This window comes from Musca domestica, unplaced genomic scaffold, assembly GCF_030504385.1.
Source record: "Musca domestica strain aabys unplaced genomic scaffold, Musca_domestica.polishedcontigs.V.1.1 57, whole genome shotgun sequence".
Lineage (NCBI taxonomy): Eukaryota > Metazoa > Arthropoda > Insecta > Diptera > Muscidae > Musca > Musca domestica.
In genome coordinates, this window is record NW_026712358.1 from 3,779,481 (window position 1) to 3,801,529 (window position 22,049).

Below are 22,049 nucleotides of genomic sequence, written 5' to 3' on the forward strand. Positions count from 1 at the left end.
TTCCTTTTTAAAAGGCAAACCAAAAAACGGTTGTTTTTGCAGAATTTCTGATGATGACGGGATTCGTCATTTTTTAATACATGCCAGAAAAAGTATGCAGGGAGGTTATTTGTCCTCCGAAATTATTATTTTTCTGACCATTTTTGTAAATTTTGCATTGGCTAGTTAGACCCCCGAAATTGGGTTCAAAATGCATTTCTGAGTTCGTCTCTGATACAGACTTTTTTCATTGTCTTCGTTGTAGAAATTATCCGCTTATGACGCTGATTCATTGGATGAGGTAACCAACAACTACCAATCATCGATATTTGCTATACCTTTAATGCAAAATGTATTTCTGTTCAGGTTGGCGCAAATTTCTATTAACCACAATGCAAAAACTAATACTTTACCTTATGTAACAGTCTCGACACCACAAAACGTTAAAGGATCTATTTTAGTTCGAAAATGTTTACCACAACCGACATACACGTATCAATAACATCTGGTCCAAGGCGTGCCACAATAACTCTGCGCATTCTTGAAATAATGAGTCATAGAAGAACCTTCTAATCGAGGAAAATATTAAAATTCCTAAATGGAAATACACATTTTCTTATCTAGGTTTTGAGGTTTTCCGAGCGTGTGGTGTGATTAATAAAATTATTATTAGTCATTGGTCATAGCACAACTTGCTGCATTCGAATTGTAAAATTTAATTATTCACTTATCTGTTTCGTTTTTCTGTTTCATATCTCCTATGAGAGCCTGTATCAATATTTACCCGCTCAAGTGGTCCTCAGATAGGTATCCCAGAAACAAGTGTTAATCTTGAAAATCTCATGTAATTAGGGCAACAACTGGAAAAAAGGGAAATAAATTGCCAACAACCTTGTTAACAAGGCCATAAACAACATTTGAGAATTTTCACACTTGGCCACAAAGATAAATAGGACAAAGTGTTTAACTAAAAGCGGTAAACCACTGAATAACACACAAATATTACCCAATCACCGTTCCAGCAACCTCATCATGGTCCTGTTAACAATGGAATCCTTTAAAATAACACAAACAACTCAAACACCAAAGAAAACATATGTACCTAGCGCCTAGTTAGCATCAAAAACACAAGGACCTCACACAAGGTCATGATTTTACTTGAGAATCGAACAACAACAACACCGTTTTGCTGTTTGCTTTTTACCTATCTCATGACGGCTTATCTCATGGAGTACTATTCCAGAGCTGTAGCTATCAACAAAACAAAATGAAAGCTTCTTTTGACATCATTGTCTGTCAGCGTTTTAAAAGTGTCAATCATTGCTGATATTTTCAGCGTTTATGGGTGAATCCAGTAACGTCTACATCTTTGACATTCTTTCATTGTCCCCCCTCCTCTCCCCTTTTCCAAACACCTTGTCAAGCCAGACAAACTTTTTTTTTGGAAACAAGCCATAATTTGATGGACATCCTACGATAATGCCAATTTCCCCCCATTAACTCTATTGTCAGATTATTCGCCGGCGATAAAAACAACGAGTGTTGGCTTAGCTCTTCACTCGATATCTGCCCAAGAAACGAACGTATTTTTAAACACATTTTATTTAAACTGTCTTATCATTATCTATTTGGACATTGGGACATTTAATTCGAAACCAAAAAAAAGTATTTACGTATCGAACGAAATACGTGTGAAATTAATAGAAAATGGATTTGGTAATCTTATGACAAGACGATTAGTAAAGTAGTTGAGACAGTGCTCTATTTTAATGTCATATCTGTGGGGGTTTTGGCTAGACATTATCAAAGGGGTTTTTGAGATTTTATTTGAATATACAATTTGTTTTGGCGTTGTGACGTAAAAAAAAGTTTACTCAAAAATAACGGCAAACTTTCTTTGCAGGTGGGCTTTTGGGAAGGAATTTTTTCAAATTTTAAAAAAGATATTTTATTTTAAATCAAATATTATAGAAATACTGTTTAACGAGATTTGACTATATTTCCTTTTTGGGAAAATAACCCTTGATAAGCATACTTGAGAATATTGAATTCCAGTTTGGAAATATTTCAATTTTCAGAGTTATGCCGGCTTTGAAATTGTAATTCCTCCAGTGAAATCAAATGAATACTGTTTTCCAAAGACATTTCATTATCCTTAACTTTATCCTTCCATGACAATCTGCCATAGTTTTTTGAGACATATAAAAAAGGGTTCTAGGTAATTTCCGGGTTTTGCTCGTTTTCACCTGGAGATGGAAATTGCTCGCGAGCGGCAGTGCTCGAAGAGTGGGAGTTTTATCGGGAGTTCACTTTTCTCTCTTTTGTTTTGGCTTTGGAGCGCTTCCGAGTCACTTCTGTTAAAGTGGGAGCCAACTCATTAGAAATACAGTGAGAGTTTGCTCTAAGAATGAACTCGGGTGAAAAAATATTTGGTTTTCTAAATTGTGGTTTTTTTAAAACGCGATGGATGCTGTTTTGTACTGTAAAAGAGGGGGTTGGATGTGCCGAAAAAATATATTTACATAGAAATACACCAAACTTATGGCAAAAACTAAAAGAGAGCTCGGTGAGAGTAGAATAGGCTCGTTTTTGAACGAATTTTACTTCCACTCTAATAGGAACAAATCGTACTCGCCCTTATTCGAGGGACGCCGAAAAATAGGATTTTGCTCTTTTTGTTTTTTCGATTCCCAGGAGTGATCCCGCTCAACTTCGAGCGAGTTTCACTCTTTTCTCGAATTTGAACGAATTTCTCGGAGTTCTGCTTTATATTGATAGAGTTATGGGGCCCTTTATCCCCAATATTATTATTCGAGGGAAAACGAAAAATAGTGTTTTACTCGTTCTGTTTTCTTATTCCAGGGGTGTGACCCCGCTCAGCTTCGAGCTATTTTCACTCTTTTCTCGTATTCGAGTGAGCTTTTCGGAGTTCTGCTTTATATTGATAGATGTATGGAGCATTTTATCTCTCAACATATATTCGTAGGGTCAAGATTGCCGAATTTGTTAGTAGCTTTGTTTGTTTTCTTCCAGTTTAGGTATAGGGCTGGAAAAAAACAAAAAAATAGGATTTGAAAAAAAAAATCTTGTTGTCCTGTTGCGGATCCATAAATCCAAATTGTACCAGAAAAAGTGTACAGGGACCTTAAAAAAAATAACAATTGGAGAATAATGTTAATTGAACAACATTTTCCAAAATCTGGACCTTTATCAAACAATTTGGAAAACGTGAGCTAAACGTCCAAAGTACCTATTTCCAAAAGTATCGCAATTTACAGTTACTATGCCAGATACTGGCCCAATATTGAATATTTCTTACATAAAAGGATTTTATATCCTAAGGACCATAAATTTCAAACTGCAGCTCCTTCGGTTGGATATTTTGTCTAAAATATTTATAATATCGAAATTAGGTGAAATTTTACCTGGGCCTTTGTACTACAACATGGACAGATGAATCCCATTTTCAACACCTATCAACTAATCAAATATTAAAGCTTTAAAAATCTATATAAAATGGTTAGGTCCCCATTTTGACTTTAATAAAATACTGTCAGAAAATCGAAATCAATACGTCGGAATAACACAATAACTTCTCATTTAAGGGCAAAGGGAAATAATTGTTCTTTTTTTAAAAACGCTACTATTTAACACTCGCAGAGTCCTTGAGAGTTTTCTCCTTTGAAATCCCCCCAAACTCTTATCCTATTTTCTGATTAATTTACCCCTCCTTCATTTCCTTTTCAGGCAGCACAAGTGACGATTACGATTTGGGTGCATTCAAACAGTTTCCTCACAATTTGATCTCTCCCAATTCGGCCCATCCGTTGGCGTTGAGCGCCCATAGTACAGATCTGAGTAGTTATCATCATCACTCGCAGCAACACCATCAACAGTCACCACTGAACGGCTATCGAGGCAGTGAATCACCGCCAAGAAATACCGGCTTGCCGGATGCAAATTCTCCACTAACCACCAGTCCCGGAGGATTTCTAAACAATTCTGGCCTGCATCATACCACACCCGCCCAAATGGAGCAGTTACTTAGCAGTAAACTGCAAGCCGAAAACCTACTCCTGGGCATGACCCGTCTCCAGGAACCCGTCTGTGATTTAACGCCACGTGAAAATGGTGTCTTTGCCAAACAACATCTGCGACGTGGCACCCGATTTGGACCGTTTGCCATGAGCGAACCAACGGACAAAACAAATGCCTGGGATGTAAGTATGAAAGAGTGACATTTATGAGAAAATAGGAAATAAATATGGGATATAAGTCAAAGACAAAGGACATCATCATCATCATCGGCATTCGTAACGTACGTTAATCCTTTCACATCTGTTTACATAAATATTTCCGATTTTTTGGCACAAAAATAAGTAAAAATTTGCGCAAATTGTATTTCTATTTTTGCCAAACTAAAGCAGATCACATTTCCAACATATGTGCATTAGTGTTAGTGTCTTTGACACATCCTGTGTGTGTTTGTAATTTAATCCTGTTACAGCATAACCCAACAAATCCCTGGCAAGCAAATGAATTTTGAATTTTCGAAAAAGGCAAAAAATCGATCAGGGAAAAATGTTGGCAATTTTTGGGTAAAATTTAAGTGATTGGGAAAATATTTAATTAAAAAAAGACGCCACCACCACCACCACCAATGACTGCCATTGTCACGTTTGGGAAATGCTTGAGTGACCGTTGAGGGAAGTGAGAGTGATACTCTTCAATTTGACTGACAAATCAATAAGGAAATTAACGCCAGGCAGCAGCCAGCAAGGAACGCACAATTGCCAACCGTTAAAGGATAATCTCCTCCCAACGGACAGACAATATCAACAACAATAACTTCAAGGACGTTATTGATAAGTAAAAAATCCTCCACACACACACATTGCCTCAAACCAGAGCTAATTTCTGCACAGAGGAAACAGCAAGCAGGCAAATCCACAAAGTGTCCCTAAATGAGGCTTAAATTCAAACGCAAGATAATTCCAATTAGGGGCTTGTCACACTCGCTCTCCTTTTCACACCAGATGAACAGCTTTATTTTGTGTTACAACAATAACAATAAAACCGAAAAACATCATCTGTATCTTCTGGGCGAGCGAGCCTGGCAATCGATTGACAGACAGACAGACAGACAATCCAATTGAAGATAGGCCAGGTAATGCTGAGAGGAATGCCTTTCATGTTTATTCTCTGTTTGATTGCCCTTGTTTTTTGTGAGACACTCGAAATCGAAATGTGAACATGGACTAGAGGTCCTTCTTGTTATTGTTGGGTTCCTGTAACCCACCAAGTGTGAACATCCACTAAATAAATATTTTTTTGAAAAATTGAAAAAATTTTGCACATCGCACCACAACAATTTGTAAAGGGGCAAATGTAATGTAAATATTATTTTTCATATTTTTTTTGCATAGCCTGGGCTCATCCTTGCTTTCCCTGCCTGTTGTTTTTGTTGTGTCAACGACCACCAAAGCGAAAAAAGGTGCAATTTATGTGTTATGGTTTTATTTAAATCTGCAACAAACAACAATGATTTCGAACATAAAAATGTGCTAAACTGGCTGACAACCCAATTTTCATAATTCAAATGCCTCCGTTTGCCCATTGTCATTGCCAGACAAAACTGGATTTGTCAGGAGATAAATGGAACAGGAAGCACCAGAAGGAAGGCACAAATTTGCAGCTACTAATCCTCCATTCAGATGGGATTAAACTGATCTCTTCTTGGCTGTGTTGTCATATCAATTGGCCATGTCCTTGGCATTATTGTCTTGACAAATATTGTTTCTGTTTTCGAATATTGTTGTTGTTGTTGTCTAAAATGTCATATTTCATTGCCTCGATAAAGAACGAGATGCTAGTAAATAGATTGTCGTTTTTTGTTTCATTTTTTTTTAAAGCCGAAGAAAACATGTGAAAACTCATTTTTTTTTGTATTGTCATGAAATTGGAGACGTCTAATTTCATGTTTCTGTTTTTTGTGAAAGTGTTACATGATCTTAAGATGTCCTAAGACAGGGTTTACATACAAAATATTATCTCTGGGCAGGGATAATAATAAAAATAAATAAAAAAATAGAAACATATTGTTATAGATATAGAAATTTGATATTGGCAAGGATTAAAGAAAGATCAAGGGACATCCAATTGATAAGATGATGTTAGAGAGTGTGGAAGTGAAATACTTCCGCTACGTAGTGTCAAGGAATTAGATTTTAATTGGCCAGAATCAAGGACGTACGCAGGGATGGGGAAGCACGGAGGAAGCAAGCCCTTTCAAAATTTTGTTCCTTAATTTTTTTACCGATTCGATATGGTTTCGAAGGATGTTGTTGCGCACGTCCTAGTCAAAAACCCCAATTTGGTTACAAATTTCAATATTAAACGCAATTGATAGTAAGCATGTTATATCAGAGGTATTCAACAAATCTGATGAAAATATTTAAATTGTGACCTTCTTCTGAAGTCAAGGAGTTGTGTTATTTTAACACCAGAAGCGATATAATCGTCTGGACATCTCATAGAATAAATTTTTGATCAGCTTTAAATTGTTGGTCGATTTGGCTATATTTGCCTGTGTGTTTACCAAACTATTTGAAACAGGGCATTGAAATGAAGAATATTCATTGTGTCAGGAAAATTGTGTATTGGAAATGGGTCATATCGATCCATGTTTAGGTATAGTCCTCACCACCTTCTGCTTATCGATATTTTAAAAATTTGAACCTTTAATTTCCCACAGAAAAGCATTTGCAATTTCTTACACCAAAAATATTCAATACTAATTGTCTTAGACCTCCACGTAGCGGTACCTACAGGCTTGAAGTATTATTTTTATTTTTTTCCATATTCCAGTCTAATGAGGATTCAATCCCACCCTGTAGGCAATTTAGAGTGTAGATCCCTTAATTCGTAGACCCCCTTTAGATTATCGAATATCAGTACAGCATATTCGATAATCTGAAGGCTTCTATTCCAAGTTTCGAGAGGCATATCTGCAATTTGGCAATTCGAATTCGAATAGAAAGCAGATTTGAGGTATCAAAAATCAAAAGTCATAATTTTTAATTTTTTTTAATTTTATTGAATGAACGGAAAAGGCATCAAATTGTAGAATAAGTTTTGATTTGTTCGAATTGGCCACGTTTGGCACGAATTGTGCCCTTCAAACGGCTAATGAAACCTTCACACGCTGCCCAAATGTTGCTCCCGGTGATGAGCTTGCTTGAGGCAATCGACACTTTTGTATTTTTTTAGTGCCAACCTTGTTTTCCAAAATACTGCAGACATAATAGTCCAACGGATTGGTATCCGGAGATTTTGGTGCCAATTGTGCGCTGGAAATGAAGCGAGGAACCTCATTTTGTCATCATTCTTGGGTGGCACGAATAACTTTTTTTTCTGGAAAATTCTCACCAAAATCCTTTAAAAAATGCTGGGATATTTTTAACAGCTGTCGGACGTGTGGCTTCGAAATGACAGCAGTCTGAAGTTGGTTGCAGTTTTTTCATTTCAACCTGTAATTTTAAATCAACTTCTTTTAATTTCTTTTCGTATATTTTAAGTTTTGAAAAGTGGTTCCGTGAACCATTGTAGGATTTTTTTAGCCCTATTTATGTAATTTTTATATAAATTATAATCCAACAAAAAAAAAAAAACTTTACTCCCCACCCCCTGGATCGGGAAATAAGTTGGAAGGGATTAAGAACCTTTCTCACTTGAGTAAATGAGCAAGCTAAACTTATGCCCATGTAGACACACGCACATACTCACACACACACACACACCAACTTATACGTGTGTCACCATTTAATTTAAAACTCTTGAAAATCCTCTTCAAAAATCACGGCAAGCCAGTGAAACAAACTTGAGGAGGAAGGATGGATGGATGGATGGTTAAGGAGCTTTACATTTGCATGCGTTTATTTTGCTCTCGCAAAGAATCATCGTCACATAATGCTGATGCGTTTTCATATATGTTCTCGTATTAAAATAATATAATTTTTGGAGCGTGTTGCTGATGCTGGAACGCGGCACAGAAGCCACTTAATAACAAAACAAAATGTTCTACTCATCCAAACTACTACAAACAGCAGCAGCGGGATATACAAAAAACGCCAACACAACACAAAAGTTCCAAGAGAATATTATTGTTGTTGTTTAAAATAACCGACGTTTTTCCAAATGAGTTAACCAATAAGGGCCACACACACACATAACACGCCACAGTAGCAGGCGGAATCGAAAAATGAAAATGCAAAAAAGAAAAAACAACAAGTTGGTGTAAAACAACAGCCAAGTGGGTACACATGTTTAACAAAAAAACGCCGCATGAAACAACTTAACGTTAAAGCTAGAAGTCCAACAACAATAGAGGAGTGAATAAATGCCGGGCAAAAAAAGAAGGGAAAAAGGATAAGCATACGTCTGCTTTGGGATGGATGATGATTGCTTGAACAGACATTTGGAGAATGTTGAAGTTCTGAACTTTGTAAAGTTGAAACCTTTAGTCAAGAAGCTAGCCCTAACCACCCCCATTGAAAAGTTATTGGGCATGGAATGCTTACACTCCAATTAATTTAAAGCCAGGCGAGACGAGACGAGACTTCTTTATCAGCAGCAGCATCATCATCCTCATCTGGCTACTCAACAGTCGGAATAATCGCCATCAATTGTTTGGCATTTAAAACTCAAATGCTGTTGTAGACCATAAAGGGTTTCCGACCAGGACGATGATGATGATGAGGCTGATTATTATGAATTACACACACAAACCCAGCAGTGGTTCAAAGACATTGAAGCCCTGCTGAGATGCCACAACAACAAAAACAAAATCAATATTTTTTCTAACTAATTTTTAAGAACTGATAATAATTTTCTAAAACTAACTGTAAAATCCATTTGGCACAACCCCAAACATTTGTCATAAGTCTCTCTGGCTCGCTGGTCACGCACACTTTAGTATTTATCTTTGGAAAAAATTACTATCTCCTCCTTTTTGTAACACATTAACCATAACCACAGTCCCTTGAGACCGCACTTACGGCTGGCTAGTGGCCTGTACGTCTTAAGGCAGCTCTTTGTCCAAATTGTCTTCTTTCGTTTTCCTAGGCAGACAGTGTGACGTCTTCTTTAGGGTTTGTGCTGCACGCAAATCATCATTGTTGGTTGCTACCGGCTATCGTCTTCTTAAGAAATATTGTCCATTGTTTTGTTGTTGTTACACGCTTCTTAGGCGGCTTCTTGTCTTTAATTTGTTCTTCGATTGTCATTCGACCACAATTCATTAATTATAATTTCGTTAGGATGGTTAAAAAGAAACTTCTAATAACTAAGACGAACATGACATGAAATCTGCAGGACAACACGTAAAGGATTTATTGGAAAATTTTTATTGTTGGCAAGCAGAAAGAAAAGGGGTTTTGAACGTAAATCAATTCAATTGTGTTGTTATAAGACTTCTGCTTTTTTGTTTTGTTTTCCGTACACGGAAACATGTGCAAGTAATTTCTGCAATAAATTTTGAGGGTAAAATGTCCTTAAAAATTTATTTTTTTTCTATCACAGGGCATGATGTAGGAAAGGAGAGTTGGGAAGGGAGAAAAGGGTTCACTTTTTTAATACGAAAAGACAAGAAGGACAAGGACTACATATTGAAAAAATACAAATAAATATATAGGAAAGGGCTCTGCTATGTATTTAGCAACTTCTTTGTAAAATGAGCAGATTTGACCCTAGATTTATTTATTTATTCATTTAGCTATATATCTATATGTGTACTTAACTATTTTTATAGCTAACTACCAACCTATCCATCTATTTATTCATCATTTTTTTTAAACTGGATGTCCAAATTACTATGTCTGTCATTACAAAAATTATAAATTTTTTTAATTTCTGATAAGTAAAAACGATAGAATGATTACGTATCCTGGAATAGAACAAGTCAAAATATTAATTAATAAAATATTTAAATTTACCCTGTTGTGTCTACATTTTCTGAAATGTCTTTTTATACCTTCCCTTTAACATTTCATATTAATAGTATTTTTCAATTAACATAGCCATGTTAAGTCAAGACACAATCCATATTTATATTTAACACTGAAGAAATCGCCAATTACTACTACACACCTATAGATGGCGCTGTTCAGTAAAAACAAATTAACAGCACCCTCCTATGCATAGAGGTTTTCATTTATTTTTTTTCCGAAAAATATTAACGAGTTTTTTCTTTTTATTTCATTTTAACTTACAGCTCTTAAATATGCCCCACATACGTAATCTACTGCAACCCTCGCCCGAAGTTAAGAATTTATTGAAGAAAATTCGCACCGCCACCTCTGTGGACAGTGATAAAGAGGCTAATCTAACAACATTTTGTATAGCAGGATATGTAAGATGCAATTTTTGTAAAAAAAAATTATTTTAAAACTATATTTAAATAATGTTACCTATTTTTAGTTATGGTACGAAACAAATCGTGATATTGCAGCTGGTGAAGAAATGATAGTTGATGGTCGACCCACATCACCATATCAGGATCATAATGATTCCTTAATGAACGGAGAGGCACATACCGGTTCGTCAATTCACAGCAGCGAGGATCGCAATGAAAGAGATAATGGTAAGTTAAAAAAAAATTACATTTTTAATTAAAATTATGAAAAAAAAAAAAACATATAAGTTAGCATAGAATTGAATTTTAAAGAATTCAAAGAAAGAATTCTTTAGCTTTTTGGTAATTTTTTTAATGTAAAAAAACAATACCATATTATAAATTTAAAGTAATATTTCGTCCCATGATTATTATCTAAAGATCTTATTTTTAATGCATCTTTTTATCGGGATCAATATTTTCCATGGTTAGGGAGATTCCAATTAAAAATAAGGAAAATACCGAACAAGTGGAAACCCAGCCTTAAGGTGGGCTGTATGTATATGAATGACGAACGTTTGGCAATATTATTTCTCAACCAAAGGGAAATAATATTGCGTTGATGGTGATAAAGCAAAAAAATAAAGGAAAGGAGATTCAAAAAACGTTATAAAGCATACTTATCTGCTTATTTATAAAATAAAAAATATAGAAGAGGTAGAGAATAGGACAAGAGTTGATGCTCATCGTTTGAATGTGTTGATGCAAGTGAAAATGAGTAGGCAGATTTCTTGCAAAGGAGACAAAGCTTAGTTTAAGAATCAGTTTAAGAATCCAAAAAAGGGATTTAACGACAATAATTAATAATAAACTTAACGCTACACCAATAAATATAATTCATGTCGAAAATAAAAATTCATAAAGTTATGACAAATTATTCAAATTTGTACCAACCCGCATTTCCAGTTAAATTAGAAAGTTCAATATTTCACCTTGGGGTCTTACCCATTATATTGCTTTGTACATTTTTTAATTATTTTTCCGTATATGATTATAAGACAGGGGCTTCAGAACTGATGTTTCAAAGAGTAAATCAATTAAATTAAATTAAATTTAAAAGTGCATTTATCCAAAAATGATTTGTTATAATTTTTCAACTTAGTTTTCTATTAGAGAAATAGATTGCATAAATAAATTCAAAATTAAATTAAAATTTCCTTTTATATAATGGTATTTAAAGGAAGAATTCAAGCATTTACAACCTTCAATATTATTTAGCAAAGTGACGACATTTGTTGCCTTCCACCACCCCATCGTTTCGATAATACAATTTTCTCACAATGTTTCCCACAACTTTAAAATAATTTTGATTGTTTGCCAACAACTTCTGGAAAATATCCTTTTTTCCCACCAACTCTAAATGCGAACAACCCACTGCCAAAGGTTTTCTGGTCACCATATGTCTTCTGTTAACCTTATGTTAAGTATTTCTCTACAAATGTCCTTTAAGTGGGTGATATGTGCGCACCTAAGCATGACTTCCATGAGGCAGGCGCAAGAAAATAAAACCTACCACTTATTTACTAACTGACTACCGACTGGTAGGTAGGTAGGTGGTGGGAGAAATACGTTACAAAATTATGTTAAAAAGTCATTTGTGTGCGTCAATGAGTTAGTTTATGTGAAGGAATTGGCCAGGTGTAGAAGGATTTTGTTTTTTTTTTTTTTTTCATGGAATTTCTGGCGTTGGGAAAATATTAGCAAAAATCGGTTACAAGTTTTTCAAAAATGTTTTTTAATTGTGTAGTCCAAAGGAGGTGGAGGGAATGAAGATTAATAAAGCCATTTCTCAAAGCCCAATTCTTTGGGAGATTTCTAAAAGCTTTCTCTTGTTTCTCGTCTGTGGAAAAGGCTTATGCGCAAGTAAATTTTTCTCTGCGCATGCCAAATGTATTGTTTTTCAGGTATCCTCTAAAATAAGTATTTTTTAAATCCCCTTGACAGTTTGTAAAAAAACAAACAAATTTAAAAGCCCACATTTTTAAAATTAGACACGAGTCAAAAATTTCATTAGTGTTTCTCTTCTAAACTGGGTATTATCCTTTGAAGTAATCATTGTCCCAAACAACAGAGAAGGAAACAAACATGAAATATACATTTAACCATTGATATCATGATTATGATTACGATTGCCATCTGAAGATCACAATTCGTTAATAAACTGCACTGCCATGTGAGGGGGTTCCATAACCACGTCATTCATCCGCCGGTCCATGAAAATGTTGCCTTTTATACGGGAGGATTAGGATTAAAGTGTGCACTTTATGTGTAGCCATTGTTGTTGTATTTTTTGGTGTGGCGTGTTGTTGCATCATAAAAATGTTGATGTTCATGACGATGCTTATGATGATGATGTGTTGATTTGATGTTAATGCCGAGCATTTCCTTTGGCCGAAATGACATTCAATTTAACAAATTTTTAATAACAAATGAAAACATGTGTGTGTTTGTGTGCAGCCTGCCAGGGTTTGCTACTGTATCTCATTGTGGTTTAAGGGGGGTTGAGATTGATGCCAGTGCCAAACACATGTACGCATGCGCGTCTGTGACCATTTGTTGGGCAATTAATAAAAATCCTGGCTTATGGCACCCTTCAAACCTAACCCACCATCATACATTGGTGGTGTGATGTCCTTGTTCACACTTTATTGTTTTGGGAAAGGACATTAGGCAGCAGCCAACCTGGCAGCCAGTCATTCGTCTATAAACCCTTATAATCTGTTTGACAAACATTGTACATATCAATTTCATGTCATATTTTCATCTGATTGCAACCTAAACGTGGTCTAACACGAGTTTTTAATATCAACGATCCCTTGCACAATTTCGTCATCATTAGATGGAGGTGAGTGGTGGCGGTGGTGGTTTTTATGTCCATTTCAGCATCATTTCCGTTTAATAATTGTGTAATCAACAAACATTGTCATTGCAACGCCAACATATTAACCATTAATAAGCCCTTATGAAATAAAAACCAACAACAACAGCGAATGTTCTTAAATTGAAGGCATCCCAGAAAACAATTTTTAGGTCGCATCAAAAAAAAATTTTTTTAAATCTGGGTTTATTGGTGAGCCAGCGAATTAAAGGAAATGCAATAAATTTCCTCTCCAAAGGCGAGTAAAAGTTAGTCGAAGGTAACATAAATACCAAGAATTGACACAATACTAATGTATAAGTTTGGGTTCACCTCCCCTAGAGCAAATTTCTCCATCCAAAAAAAAATTATCTGAAATATTTGTTGAATGGCAAGCAATGAATACTTCATCAGAGGTGAGCTAAATTCATGAAAAGGATGGGAAATTACAGGATGACTTCAACGAAGACAAACGCAATAATTTTTACATTTTTTTTTTCAAATTTTATTACATGAAAGCAGAAAATTTCGGAAATAGCATCAAATTTTAGAATGAGTTTAGATTTGTTCGAATTGGTCACCTTTGGTACGAATTATGGCCTTCAAACGGCCAATGAAACCGTCACACGCTGCCCGAATGTTGCTCTGCGGTATTTTGGACCATTCCCGGCGAGCCGCTTGCTTGAGGTGATCGACACGTTGGTATTTTTTAGTTCCAACCTTGCATTCCAAAATACTCCAGATACAATAGTCCAATGGATTGATATCCGGAGATTTTGGTGGCCATTGTGCGCTGGAAATGAAGAGAGGAACCATTCTTGGGTGGCGCCATTCTTGGGTGCGATCGTGCTGATTCCTGTTGGAATGTCCAAGGTCTGCGGCTAAAATGTTTGCGTGCCCAAGGCTTTTATACACCCTCCAAAATATTTTCGCGATAATATTTGGCATTTAATCGGATGCTATATGAGCGAAGAGAGAGAGAGAGAGACCATCGGCTGTTATGGCGGCCCACACCATCACCATTTTCGATTTCTGGGTTCGTGCCTGGGTCTTATACTTGGGCGCACTGAAGTCCGGGGCTTGAAATATGCTCCAATCCGATTTGTTATTTATTACTAGACGATTTCTCGAAAAATAGACCCTCTTTCTAGATAACTGATATTATATACAATTTCTCAAAAAAGACCTCCTTGCCAGATACTTATTTTATTCATTCCTTTACTACATATTTGTTATAATTCCTTATTCATCTCCCTCACGATTCCCATTCATTTCATTAAACTCATACCAAATCGTTCACTGGGTTATTCCCAAACTGCAATTACAGTTTGATGTTGCTACATTTGATGGCGTGATTATTACTCGAGACTGTGATATTTTCAACGCGTGCCTTACACCAAGTCACGCATTTATCTTTATTATTACATCTCCCTTTTCTTGGTAGCCAAGTTATCCAAATCTTTGTCTGTCTGGTCTGCTGGTCTCTCAGTCCGTAGGCAGCATTCTAGTTCCTTGATTTGTACACTTTTTTAGTTTAGTTTAAACATCAAATAATTTTTACTAATTGTTTTAGTTTTTGGTGGAGGTGACATTACTTTTGTTGTAGCTGTTGTTGTTGTTGCTATTGCTTCTGTGCGGTGGTTTTTCCTTTGGAAATTTGTTATTGTCGTCTGTGTGAGATGGGATTTTGCGCCGCTGCAAAGCTAATGTCGTTTACTTGTTTTGTTGTTGGCCGGGTGTCCAGCTGTGTTGTTTCCCACATTTATGATTGTGTGGCGTCAAGATCAAAACATAAATACTCTATGGTTGCAGCAGCAACAACAACACCAACACCACTATCTACCACTGCTGCTGCTGTGTTGTATGGGGTACGTGTGCCTCACTATCTTCATTTTAATCTTGTTTGCGTAATGTATTTTTACTGTTTGTTTTTGCTTTATATCGTTTCGTTTGTTTTTTGGTTTATCCTCCGGCACTTTGTTAGTCTGTCTACCTCAATGTCCGTCTCTCGTCCATGGTAGCTATTGTTGCTGTTGCTGCTGGCGTTGATGATGTTGCTCTGGTGATGATCTTTATCTAGACGAGTCGATCTGTCTGATCAGCTTCTCTGTGGCATTGTTTTCAAAGCTTGGCGATTTTTTTTTCATTTTGTGCTTGGCTTATTTAATATATCATTGGAAAATTAGAGTAATTTATGCAATATTCGCCAAGCAAAGAGAAGTGTCTTTGGGATTTCTTTTTCGATCCAATGTAAAAATGATTTTCCGTATTGCCATGAAAAACCAATTGGAAAATTGTTTTCATGATCCATTTGTTATAAATGCAAGTTTGTAGTATTGAATATTGAATCGTTATTTGTTGAAATCTAGTTCAGAAAAACCCGAGGGTTATGCAGTGACGAAACATACGGTTTGGGGGAATTCGAATTCAAATAAGGCAACTATTCTTCGGAGAATAAATACATCATCAAAATTAGTATTTCTGATATTTTAACTTGCAGTTGGTTTTTAGCATTAAATTTCAATAGCAATATCGTTAGAGACTGATTCTACAACATAAGTTAATATATAACAAATTAAAAAGCATTAAGTTCGGCCGGGCCGAACTTTGAATACCCTCTACCATTTGGAACGAATTTGGAATTTTTCATAAAATCCGTTAAAAACTCTGTGAAAATCTTAACAATACCGAATATAGCCGTTATATTGCGGTCTATACGAAGTGGACCTACATAGGTATTGTTTGTCATAAGCCATTACCATATTCAAATTCTAACCTTGAAATAAACGGTGAATAATGTATGGGGAGGTACCGTTTTGTCGGAGCTATACGAAGACCTGGTCCTGCATACACAATTTTTTGTCACAGGCTGTAGCATCCATTACCAACTTCAATTACAAAAACTCAAACAATTTCAGTGAGTATTTTACCTAAAATCGTCAAAATACCGAATATAGGGAGGTACTGAAATATGGGGCCTATACGAAAACCTAGGTATGCATAAACAATTTTCTGTCACAGACTGTAGTTCCCATTACGAACTCTAAATACGTAATTTGAAACAATTCTGCTGAAAAATGTCGCTAAAACCATCAAAATACCGAATATAGGGAGGTACCGTTATATGGGGGCTACACGAAGACGTGGTCCTGCACAGACAATTTTCTGTCTTAGGCTGTAGTATCCATTTCGAACTTCAAATAACAAATCGGAAACAATTCCAATTCCTAAAATCATCACAATACCGAATATCGGACGGTACTGTTATATGGGGCTATATGAAAACGTGGACCTACATGTACCATTTACGAACTTAGCCTGCCCACTCGCAAAATAAACATGTGTGCAAAATTTTAGCCTTCTATCTCAATTCGTTCGAAAAATAGCGTGATTAAAACAAACTTTGTTGGGTCTGACATGAGTATTGCTAGGAGTTACAAACGGAATGACAAAGTTAATATACCCTCCATAGTATGGTGGAGGGTATAAAAATAATGGTAATTTTTTCTTCTAATATTTACGTAATACATGCCTGAACCCTATTTAGGTGTCTATCCAATACTACAAAAAAATCAGTCTTTCGTTGTCATTTTTTTCTTCCGTTTGCTTTGATTTGACATCTCTTCCATTTTCCATTCGCCTGCTAATGATGGAAAACTCAATGGCAAAAAAAGAACATCAACAAACAGACAAGGGTTACAACATCGTATGTGTCCCATATTTCACATAAAATAACCATTAATTAAACCATCATCAATATCATCCGTAAACGACGGAAAAAAAGAGTGGCGGCAACACCAGAGGCACCAATACCATTATCGCCATCATCATTCCGGCTAGTTAGTGCAGCAGGCCATCATCATCATTTTTTATCGCACGTTGACACCATAACAACTAAATTAACTTTTTTTCTCCCTCTCTCTCTCTCTCTCTCTCTCTCTCTCTTTCCAATTTTGATGGTTATTGTTGTTCTTGCTCGAACTAACAAAAACAACAAGAAAAAGTAAAGGCTTAAACTATTATCATTCATTCATCCATATAAACAAAAAACCGAACAAAAAAGAAGGCCTCTGGACCAAACCTATAATTTTCTATTGCCTTACATTATTAGACATTAGCCGGCAGTTGTTGTGGTAGCGCGCACAAATCAAATCAGGCAAAAAAAAAAAGCCAAGCAAGCGACACTAGCTCCGATGATGATGATGCAGATCATCATCAATCATTCTTAAATCTTTAGCAGCGCCGTAGAAAAGTCAAACCAAACGACTACTGTTTTTGCAATTGATGACAAAACAATATGTGTGGCGGTGCGGCACATGTCAGGCATCGAGTTAGAGAGGAGAGCGCGCGATAGCGCACCTCCAGCCAAAAAAGGGGTTTATTTTCATGCACTTGGTGGACTAATGCAATTTGGGAATCACAAAATGAAGATCAAATGTGGTGGACATCATTATCGAGACACTAATGCCAAGAGCATCATCAATTGTTGACTTTTTAAGCGTTTCTTTAGATGGATGTTGGAAAATTCATTTATCATTTATTGGGTGGAGAAAAAAAAACGACAGAGACACAGACAGATATGTCAATCAGGACGACCTTGATAAAGGGGTGACAATTAATTAAATTTTTTCATTTTGGGAAAATATAGCCCCGCATTTTGGGAAATAGCGAGTTAAAAAAATTTTACTAAAATTGTTATAACAACTTGGCAACTCTGTCTTCGAGTTTTGTTTCACAGTTTTTTCAGCTCATCCTTATGGGGGTATGCGACATCGTGAACCTATATAGACAACTCTATTCCAGGGAGTAAAGTACATAGAAGGAAGTCCTTGCGTGTATTTTAAGACAATTCCATTATAAAATTTGGCTACAATCTTCAAAATACCGAATATTGGAAGATACTGTTACATAGGGGCCATACGATATATGGTCCGATATAGTCCATCTTCGCAAGAGCTTGACCTGCTCACATGTGGCTTTTTAAGACGTTGACAAGCAACATAAGTAATGACGATCTTGTTGAGGGGCGAGTTCGATGAACATTTCACTTCAAGTTCGGGACCAATCAATTGGGCGCCAGATCGTGCGAAAAAAATACTTCAAAAACTTCAACAATTTTATAAAAAGTTGATTTCCATAACTTCATAATTTTTTTTTCTTGAAAATTTTCAGTGTCAGATATCCTTTCGCCTGATGACATTTTCAAAAAATGCATATTTCCATTTCTGCGTGGGAATCTAACACAGGTGATTCAATGTTTCACTTTCGAAATTAGATGGCGCAAATGTTAATAACCCATTTTTTAAAAATAGTCCTTGCCTTATCCTTTGAGCAAGGTTTAGCTCTTCCTGTGAACTTGTAACCCTCCTCTGAGGTGGTGGGTAAGTTGCAGGCCCTCTTAACACATAGTTAGAATGAATGCAAAGCCAACAAAGAAAGACGAAGCAGAAGAAAAACAATCCCATACCCCAAGCACTACCACCCTTCCTCTAAGTCAGACTGCCAGTCACCCCGGACACCATATGACACAAGGCCAAAATGCAATTGACTTTTTAATTTTAAACACAAAAGTCCGCTCAAGTCAATGTCAGAGGTTGAGCCACCTGTGTGCCCTGCTTGAGTCAAAACCGCAAGAAAAAGTCACGAAAATCTTCTCGTCCTTTGTGTAACATCCCTTAGGTTGGCCGGAACACCACCTGCCTTGGCATACGTTTGGACAATTTGATTTAATTTCTGTTGGCCGGTATTTGCTGTTGTCCGTGCCGTTATCATGTCAAATGTGGCTTTCAATCAGTTGCGTATCTCAGCGGTTGCTGCTTCTTTTTAACCAAGTCCCAGGTCCTAGGAGAATTTGAATGCAACAACAACAACAAAAAAAGACCTTGTGGCCCACAACTCAAGTGTTGTGTGTTGTGTGGATGTCAGCCTTTTGTTGTACTCTACTTTTGGGTATGATTTGTTGTATTTTCAGGGGTGTCCTGGGCAAATATTATTAAAGTCCACGACCATTTTTTGGCGGTGTGTGCATACAGGTGAGGGTGTTTACCCTTATTTGAGGTGCTGCTCTACCACTACCATGTGAGAGTGTGTGAGTGTGTTCGTCTGATGTTTGGTATGCATACAAAAGCCAATTATCTATTCATTTTCATATGTTTACGTGTTTAACGAAAACTAAGCGAAATAATAAAAAAAACCCTGGGTGGGTAGTTATGGGTTAGGGAAAATCGTGAAAAGTCCTTGTTTTTTAGTTGAGCTGTGGCAAAATGAATGAGTGGGCTACTGTGATAAACTGGCTAGGTGTATGAGTGTATATGCGGTCAAGTGGAACCGAGCGACCAGCAGAACATCAGACAAGAGCTTCGTACAAAGGACACTTGACGCTTTACAGGACTCCATGGTCAAACACTTGTTCAACGGAAACGGAAGAGTCAAGTTGTGTGTGCGCTCAGTGAAGATTACTCAGAAGCAAAACAAAAACGAAACGACGATCCTTTGAAGAAGACCAAGAAGTCTAAAGGAAGAGTTAAAAAAAAGATCTTCAAAGTAAAAAAATAAATAAAATTTGTGAAAGGAAAAGTGTTAAACTATTTGAATAAAGTGAGTTGATATAAAAAATAAATTAAAAAAAAACATGAATGAAGATCCAAGGTTCAGAAATAAAAATGTATCAAAAGGAACAATTTAATTTAAAAAAATATATATATATTTTAATTTAAATGAATAGAGACTTAAATATGGCAAATGCATTTTAGTTTGATTCAGTGGGTCTATTTTTTGAATAAGTTCTGAGTCAGCACACTCGCGTTATTACCTGATATAATCCGAGCAATTTTTCGGACTATTTTTTTCCTTTTTTTGTATTTTTTTTAAATATATTTAAGGGTCCCAAAACTATAATACCGAATTCTATTCCCTTGTCAATTTTTATAGAGAGAAATGGGAAGCCGCTGAGGCAATTCCTCAAAATGCTTTAAATTTAGTTAAAATAATTAAACTTAAATTAAACTTAAAATCAACTCCTTGATTTTTTCATATTTTGTGATTTATTTTCTTTTTTTTGTACTTCCAGAATATATTTTTCTCAAAACAAGTTATTTTTTGGTTCGATGAAAAAAAAGTTTTGTTTTGAAAAAATATATTCCTGAGGTAAAAAAAAAAAAAATAATAAATCACGGAATATTAAGAAAAACTTCACCTCCAAATCGTTATTAAATGGAGTTACTTTAGATAATTATAAAGCGTTTTGAAGGATTGCCTCATTTTTTTTTCAAAAAAATTATTATACAATTAATTATTATAGTTCTGGAAGTCTGGAAAATAATTAAAAAAATTAGAGGAAATAATAAAATTCTATATTTAGTTCTGGGAGTCTAAAAAATTATTTAGAAAATTTTAAAATATGACTATCCTTTGCTTAACTGCGCCTTAAGAATTTTAGGAAAAATTAAAAAAAAAATACCATAGTAATTTTTACAGTTACAATTCTTACATCAATTTTGATTGCAGACCTATTAGTGCTTCGACCTCATAAACCCTTTAAAAATTAATTTCTAAATAATTTTATATCTACCTACTCTTTTCAGTTTCATTCTATGGTTCAAATTTAAATCACGACGACGATTATCGAGACAACAAAGACAAATCATCGGAACATCTAGATCCTGCATTAAGTGATGATGAGAATGGTTTTGATATACGCTGTGAAGTTTGTGATAAAACCTTTGGAGATATAGATCGGTAAGTAGTCGAAAACCCCCTCTCTTACAATCTGACATTTACAATTCTTAACACACTCTTGTATCGCTCACACGTGCAGACTCATACAACAAAATATATAGATCCCAATGGGAATAATTAGGCGGTGATAATTACAAGGCTGAAATAAATCAAAACGAAATGATTTACCGCTTATAATTTGTCATTTACTCATCAGCACACCTCTTGCTGTTTTTGGGAGGGGGGAAGGAAAAACTTTTGGTTTTCTTTTATTACAGCAACAAAAACTAATGTTTAACAAGTGTTGTTGAACACCTCTTTCTGGGAAAACCGAAAAAAACAATAAATAATTAGGCCTAATTTGTGTAATACCGAGAGACAAGGAGGAGTTGCTCGTTATGCAGACAGAAGGGTTAAAGGGTTATTGGGTCTGTTATTATCAAGTGAATGATTATCCTCAATACCAAAATAAAAATACAATCAGTGCCAACACCCAATGTCTATAAATTATATATTCAATTAATGAGTTGGCGTATAAACTTACCTCAATAGTATTTTTACTTTTTTGGAAATTTATTCGGTTTGGAGTGGAAATGAAGGTGTTGCAGTGAAAGCCCTTTGCGGTTATTTTGTACTAGAAATAAACAAAAATGAAAGAAAATGAAAGTTAAATTAATAGGTTAAAATATGTATCACTTAATTTTAAATCTTAATTATGTTAGAAATTATTTAAAATTATTTGAAAATTGTGGATGTGAATTCTCAAAAATTCTTTTTTAAAAAAATTGCCAAAGTTTAAAAAATGCCTGTAATTTTTTCAGAATTTCATTTCTCTGACCTTCTCTTTCCCTCTTTCAAAACTAGCAGCAATTAGGCATTTCGACGATTTTCGGCACATTTTTGAACGGGTTTATCTGGAATTTGGTATTTGAAAGTTTCTAAGGGTCCCTTAGCCCTTTGCAAAAATAGTTAATATTAGTCCACATTGTGGTGTATCTCCCATATACAGGGTGAGATAAAAAACTACAAAAAAGTCAAACGCCATAC

The 22,049-nt window shown here is 35.5% G+C and overlaps 1 protein-coding gene across 2 annotated transcripts in view; it reads left to right on the forward strand.

The window, feature by feature from the left end:
* Positions 1 to 22,049, forward strand: part of LOC131805510 (transcription factor hamlet-like) — a 74,678-nt gene that overhangs the window by 40,411 nt on the left and 12,218 nt on the right. For both annotated transcript variants that reach the window (XM_059128724.1, XM_059128725.1), the window contains exons 2-5: positions 3,727 to 4,199; positions 10,250 to 10,387; positions 10,456 to 10,618; positions 20,870 to 21,023. In XM_059128724.1, the coding sequence (XP_058984707.1) occupies positions 3,727 to 4,199; positions 10,250 to 10,387; positions 10,456 to 10,618; positions 20,870 to 21,023 (928 nt within the window). The remainder of the gene's footprint in view (positions 1 to 3,726; positions 4,200 to 10,249; positions 10,388 to 10,455; positions 10,619 to 20,869; positions 21,024 to 22,049) is intronic.